The sequence below is a fragment of the Colias eurytheme genome, chromosome 6 (assembly GCF_061535395.1).
Source record: "Colias eurytheme isolate Ceu_HAF_F1 chromosome 6, ilColEury1 Martin Lab GWU primary, whole genome shotgun sequence".
Lineage (NCBI taxonomy): Eukaryota > Metazoa > Arthropoda > Insecta > Lepidoptera > Pieridae > Colias > Colias eurytheme.
The window spans coordinates 4,594,079-4,601,341 of NC_142985.1; the positions used below are offsets into that span (position 1 = coordinate 4,594,079).

At 37.0% G+C, this 7,263-nt stretch overlaps 1 protein-coding gene across 1 annotated transcript; it reads left to right on the forward strand.

Moving 5' to 3' along the window:
• Positions 1-3,225: 3,225 nt before the first annotated feature.
• Positions 3,226-6,325, forward strand: LOC149907601 (extracellular matrix protein 2-like). The gene is made up of 3 exons (XM_090103358.1): positions 3,226-3,408; positions 4,040-4,215; positions 4,698-6,325. Exons 1-3 carry the CDS (start codon positions 3,405-3,407, stop codon positions 5,988-5,990), a joined length of 1,473 nt encoding a protein of 490 aa, XP_089959484.1. The 5' UTR covers positions 3,226-3,404; the 3' UTR covers positions 5,991-6,325.
• The last annotated feature ends 938 nt before the right edge of the window (positions 6,326-7,263 follow it).

Below are 7,263 nucleotides of genomic sequence, written 5' to 3' on the forward strand. Positions count from 1 at the left end.
AACGCCCAGAGTATTCCGGCTCACTATCCTGATTTGCTGGCACTCGTTGATTCCCAAAATATCCATGCCATCCTTATATCTGAAAGTTGGTTTAAACCCTGTCTATCATCTTTATCCTACTCCCTTCCTGATTTCCAGCTTATCAGAAATGATCGCACTGGTAGGCCCGGTGGTGGTGTCGCCATTTACCTTCGCAGTAATATCCCGTTCAGTATCCTCAGTTCCTCCTCTCAACCACCTCCCACTGATGAAGCAGAACACCTTTTAGTTGAAGTAACTGTCATGCATACTCGTATACTCCTTGGGGTGTTCTACAGTCCAAACCTTTCCATTAACTATTTCCCATCTTTTGATCTCCTCCTTGAAGAATTTTCTCCCTCCTTCAACCATATTATTATAATGGGCGACTTCAACACCTGTCTGCTTAAGAGTGATCATCGTTCTGATAAGTTAAAATCCACTGTCGACTCACACAATCTGCATATCCTACCTCTCAACGCAACACATCATTTTCCCAATTCCTCCCCATCTCTCCTTGACCTCATGATTGTTTCCTCCCCTGAACACGTCTCCAGCTTTGGCCAATGCCCAGCTGAGATGTTTTCATATCATGACCTTATATTCCTATCCTACAAAGTCCGACCTCCCAAAAGGAAACACAAAACTGTTATGCAACGCAATTTTAGTGGAATGGATTTGGATCGTCTTCGTGAGGATGCGGAGAATACTGACTGGTCTAGTGTTTATTCTGCTGGTTGTATAGACCAAATGCTGGACATATTTAATCTACTCATACTGCAGCTTTACGATAAACATGCTCCTTTAAGGCCAGTAAAACTCAAGCACCTTCCTGCCCCCTGGCTTTCCAATGAATTAAAAGCAGCCATAAATCGCAAAAATAATGCTAAAGTCAAGCTTAGGAAAAACTGCTGTGCTGAGAATATTGAAAAATTTAAAAAACTACGTAATCGCTGCAATACTATGTGTAGGGATGCACAACAGCGCTATGTTCATAAATCGATCGAGAACGGCGATCCAGCAAAAATTTGGAAATTTCTTAAATCACTAGGAGTTGGTAAACCTTCAAATAATGTTTCCTCTAGAATCGATACTAACCTTCTGAATCAATACTTCTCAAATACTTCTATCGCTCTTGATGCTAGCACCAAAATTGTTACTTTAAATAATCTTTCATCTGCACCGACTCCTAACATCCCACCGTTCAACTTCTGTCAATTCGCTGTCTGTGATGTTAAGAAGAATATTCTGTCTATTTCATCGAAAGCTCTTGGTCCCGACTGCATTGGTCGTGATATGATCGTCCCCATCCTTGACATCATTGCCCCTGTCCTTACCTTTATCCTTAATTCTTCCATTTCGTTGTCTACTTTTCCCTCAGCTTGGAAGGATGCTTTTATTATTCCTATCCCGAAAAATAACAATCCCTCTTCTTTTTCCGAATACCGACCTATTTCCATATTACCCTTTTTATCCAAGATTCTTGAACGTTTAGTGCAGGGTCAGTTATGCTCGTTCATGAACAAAAATAACCTATTTAACCCTTTTCAATCCGGTTTCCGCTCCGGTCATAGCACGACTTCTGCTCTCGTCAAAATAACCGATGATATTCGTATTGGAATGGACAACAGGCAACTCACTCTGCTTACATTGCTTGATTTTAGCAATGCTTTCAATACCGTGGATCACGACATTCTGTTGAGTTTGCTTGGTTCTCTTAACATATCTCCAGCAGCTGTTGACTGGTTTCGTAGTTTTCTCCAAGGTCGCCGGCAGTGTGTCAAGATTGATGATTCCACTTCTTCTTGGTGCAATGTTTCTGTCGGTGTACCTCAAGGTAGCGTGTTGTCTCCTCTCCTCTTTTCAATTTTTATTAATTCAATTTCCCAAAATATTTCTTCTCCCTACCATATGTATGCAGACGATTTACAACTGTACACGCAATGCTCTCTATTAGATTTACACAACTCCGTGAAAACTATGAATGCTGACCTAAAAAGTATTGCCGACTGGAGTAATAAATATGGCTTATCTATTAACCCGTCCAAAACGCAAGCTATTATCATAGGAAGTCCTCAATTAATTGCCAAAGTTGATTGGACCGCTATTCCTTCCATCCAAATCAACAACACTCCTATTCCCTATTCCCTTACTGCCAAAAACCTCGGCTTGCACTTTGACCAAACCTTCTCCTGGACGGTACAACTCAACGCAGTACGCAAAAAGATGTTTGGTGTTGCAGCTTCCCTTAGGCGACTCCGAAATATTTTACCAATTCCCACTAAAATTGCGCTTGCACAGTCCCTTCTATTCCCTATTTTAGACTATGCAGATGTCTGTTATCCCGACCTCACCGAATGCCAGCTTAACTCCCTTGAGCGACTGCAAAACCTTTGTATCCGATTTATATTTGGACTGCGTAAATACGACCACATTTCTGAATTTAGAGCCAGGCTCAAGTGGTTTCCAATTCGCCTTCGCCGGAATACTCACATACTCCACCTCTTGTATTCCATTTTATTTGATCCTAAAACTCCTCCTTACCTGAAACAAAACTTTTCCTACGTATCTTCCAACCATTCCCTAGCTTTACGATCCTCGAACAAACTGACATTATCTTTCCCTCATCATCATTCAAAATTCTTTCACTCTTCCTTTACTGTCACCGCCATCTCGCTATGGAATGCATTACCCGAGGTTGTGAGGAGAGCTCAAAGCCTGCCTATTTTTAAAAAGGAGCTAAGGAACCATTATGCATCCTTATCACAAGATTGATGATAATGATGTTGAACCTTAACACTGTTTTGTAAGTATATATAAGTATATAGTAAGTATATGTATAGTATTTGTATGTATTATTTATGTATGTATGTATATCTATTGTATATATTATATGTATGTATGTATATTGTATATGTATGTATTGTATGTATATATATTAATATGTATTAAAATTCAACTTTCAGTTGTGCACCACCTACTCCGTTTCTCTGCAGCTTTCCTTTGCTGTGGTTGTCTGGTAGAAATCGCTCGAAGCGATAAGACCGCCCTGTGTACTTGTTCTGTACTTTGCTGTATAATTGTTTTATCCTCTCTTTTTGTGTACAATAAAGAATTTTTATTATTATTATTATTTATTATTATCATTCAGATAATCAGCATTAAAAAAATACGAACACCATTTATTTTAGTCCCGCTTCACGGGTAGAGCCCATCCGTGTAAATATAGATATATTTCATAGCTGATTTGGACATAGAATAAAAAAGTGAAATTACACCTTATGTACTCAATGCAGTGACACGAATTATGGGATTTCTTTAGTGAACGTGATTTGAATAACATGTGACATTAAGTGTTGTATTATGCGGAACAGAATACGTAACTAATGGGTAGGTTGGTGTTTGATTTTTTTGATACGTCTTTGATTGGAGAAACTATTGATTGCGCTTTATCGGATTTACTTAAATTAATAATACATTTATAAATAGGTTATGTGAGATTTTAAGTGGGAAGTGGGTTTGCACACCCAGATAGTGGGTAGAATGTATTAGCGCCTTAACATTGTAATAAGACCTTTTTTGTAACTACATTCTTGTAAATAAATGTAATTTGAATTTGAATTTGAATGTTTTTAATTGATCTGCGTTAAGGACACGAGCACTGATCCGAAAGAGCCTTGGCCCTGACTTGGTTCAATGTATGTATTGATAGCGCAAAAAATACCTTCCTGGAATTGAATGATAATCAATTTGCTAAAAAAAATCTATGAAATTGATCAGAGCTCAGATCTATCCCCTACTCCACGAGGGGTGGAAACTTCATTTTAATTTTTTTTTTGCATACAAAAATAAATAAACTAAAACGTAATTTATCGTGAATCAATTATTAACAAGAATATTTAATTTGATGATATTATAAGGACATATCGGTAGAGATACGAACCAAGTTAACAAAATTTGATAAATAATAAAAATATGCTTACTATCCTCTCTGTTTAATATTAAAAAACAATGTTTTCAGATGAAGGGGTTATATTTCTCCTATTGCTGCTTCCAGCAACAGTATGGTGTGGAGTGCTTCGTGACGTCATGGAGGAGCAGGAGGTACAATGCCGTTCGTATACAGTAAATGATCTGGTGTACTTGGACTGTTCTGAACAAGGCATTAGTGAACTACCGGAGGGATTAAATTATGAGGTAAGGTTTTAACATTAGTAACAACTAGCAAACCGGGCGAACTCCGTTTCGCCACCAGAGACACCTTTTCTTTTCTATAAACCTCACGGACCCCGAGACCTTTCCAACGAATGCAAAACCGTGGAAATCGGTTCGTGCGTTCTGGAGTTATAGCGTCAGGAAGAAAAACCCGACTTATTTTTATATAGTAGAGATTAATTATGACATAATATCTTAGATAAATTTCCTTTTAAATAGAACTTGTCTTAGTTTTTTTGAGAACCACAGGAATTAGAATAAATGACTAGCAAATCCCAACTTGCAAATTTGTTTTATGCTAGCAAAAGTCTTAGGTACATTAAAAAATAATAATTTCATAAATTAGTTGGAATGAAATATAAACGCATTAGTATTAAATGGAATATTTTTATTAATGTGTGTATAAAATATAAATACTACGAGATAAAAGTGTTAAAATAACATGTATTTTCATTTTTTTTCAGGTGGACGCCCTCATATTATCCAATAACAACTTTATTTCATATCCGAAAGGATTGGAAAACTTTGTTAAATTAAGAATACTAGATTTCTCAGGAAATCGATTGTCAAGACCTTTGCCGATATATTTTGAAAATTTTCAAGCACTTAGCACATTAAACCTATCGAATAATAACTATGATTCTTGGGTGGAGAGCGAAATGACACTGAATTTCAAAAGATTAGATCTTTCCAAGAATAAAATAAACAAAATAGATGAAAATGCGTTCTCGAAAATGCCGAAGCTATCTTTCTTGGATTTATCAGAAAACAGATTGTATGAAATATCAAAGACGATATTTTCCTACGCAAACAATTTAGATACATTAATATTAACGAGAAATTATTTCTCAAGAGTGCCGAGGTTCCAATCGCATTCGTTAAGAAATTTGTATTTGAGTAATTGTCAAATAGCATCCATAAGTGAAACTTCTCTCGCAGACATGAGTTCTCTAGTCTTAATCGATTTATCCATAAATCAGATCGAATACATTCCCGATAATTTCGCATCGAACACATTGCAAGAGCTGGATTTGAGTTACAACGAGATATACATGCTGACGGACCGTACTTTCTCATCATTACCGCACCTTGCGGTTTTGGATCTGAGAGGGAACGAGTTCAGAGATGTTTGGGCGACCTCTCACTTTGCCTCGAACCCATTTTTGAGGGAAGTACACGTGAAGGGGAACCGATGGAGCTGCGAGGGTTTCAGTGTGAACCTGCTCCTAACTTACGAGTTCTTAACGAAGGATCCCCCAAAAATTTCAGATACGGCATCGCTAATTTGCTACACGCCTTCAAATGTGACGCAGCTAAGCTGGCAGCAAGCATACATTAGAACGTGGCATGATGTGGATAGTCCACAGTCCATGTACGGTGTGATGGCGGTTATGATTGGATTAATTATAGGAATAGTATTTACTTCGCTCGTGTGTCGAGGAATAATGTACTTGAATAATTCTGATCCTCCTCGGCCAAGCCCAGAGACAACTGTATTAAACGGACCAGTAACACAAGTAGAGGCGGTGGAGACAAGAATACCTTTGACTGATGACTTACCTCCTACTTATTATGAGGCATTATTATTGCCTCGCTTAAATTCTTCATTCCATTCGTTACCAGACTTTATAGACGAAGAGGAAAACCCGAGAAGAAATCGTCGTTCAAGATCAATAGGTGATTTAACAGAACCTAGACGATTAGGTGATAGACGATCGGTACGACGAACACTGCAGTTAGCTTCAGAAGAAGGATGATTTCATAATTATTATCTTAAACTAATGACTGCTTTTTTAGTAAAACTTGTTAGAAATCCAAACTACTGTGTCATTATAGAGAGGATGACCGCTTTAATTAAATTGCACTCTTTAGACGTTAATAAATTTTCTAAGAAACGGAAATGTTCACAATTTTCAAGGAAAAAGATCAATAAAAATGTGTTATTGGCCTGCAGTCGCTTCACTTCGAGTTTACTGGATCAATATTATTAAGATTAAAGACAAAGCACCAATGGAAATAAATACTATGAGTCGACTAAAATTAATAAAAAGTTTAATAAGTATGAGTGTAATAAATGTGTGAATATCTTTAAATATTAAGCTATTGCATAACTTCTATCACGGGCCTTGAGCGCGGGGACCGAATCCAGAAATTTAGTTACGAAAAACCTCACGCTCCCCACTCCGACGGGCGCGGAGGTGTGGCTTGAAGGCATAGCATGCAATAGCTTTACCGCGGCAGTCCCCGAGTGCCACACTTCTTTTTATAAATTGATCTTTCCAATAAGAAATAATACTAACTTCTTATTTCAACAATTCTTGTGGTACATTGGTACCATAGGTAATTGTACCTATATTACACGAGAACAGAGGTCTAACCTAACCATTCCAATATTGTTGGATTGTCATATATTTATATACATAAAGAGAAGCTGTGCAATGTATGTTTTTGTAATCATAGTAGGTATAGTGTATGTTTATGTTAACTTATGAAAATATTGATAATTTTATACATTAAGAATTTGGTAAGAAGTTTGAGTTTACTTGTAATTATGGTGATTTGCTTTGTAAATAGCTATTTATGTGAGATATTTTTTATTTATTTAATTAAATACAATATTAAATAAAATAATTTAATTTTTACATAATACTAGCGGTCCGCCCCGGCTTCGCCCGTGGTACATATGAAAAATAGATGTTGGCCGATTCTCAGACTTACCCGATATGCACAGAAAATTTCATGAGAATCGGTCCACCCGTTTCGGAGGAGTATGCAGACTAACATTGTGACACGAGAATTTTATATATAAGATATAAGATTAAATACAATATTAAATAAAATAATTTAATTTTTACATAATACTAGCGGTCCGCCCCGGCTTCGCCCGTGGTACATATGAAAAATAGATGTTGGCCGATTCTCAGACTTACCCGATATGCACAGAAAATTTCATGAGAATCGGTCCACCCGTTTCGGAGGAGTATGCAGACTAACATTGTGACACGAGAATTTTATATATAAGATAAGAAG

What these genes read in the sequence shown, in the direction of transcription:
- LOC149907601 (XM_090103358.1), top strand. An exon ending in CGGAGGGATTAAATTATGAG is followed by an intron (nt 4,216 to 4,697) that starts GTAAGGTTTTAA and finishes ATTTTTTTTCAG; the next exon opens with GTGGACGCCCTCATATTATC.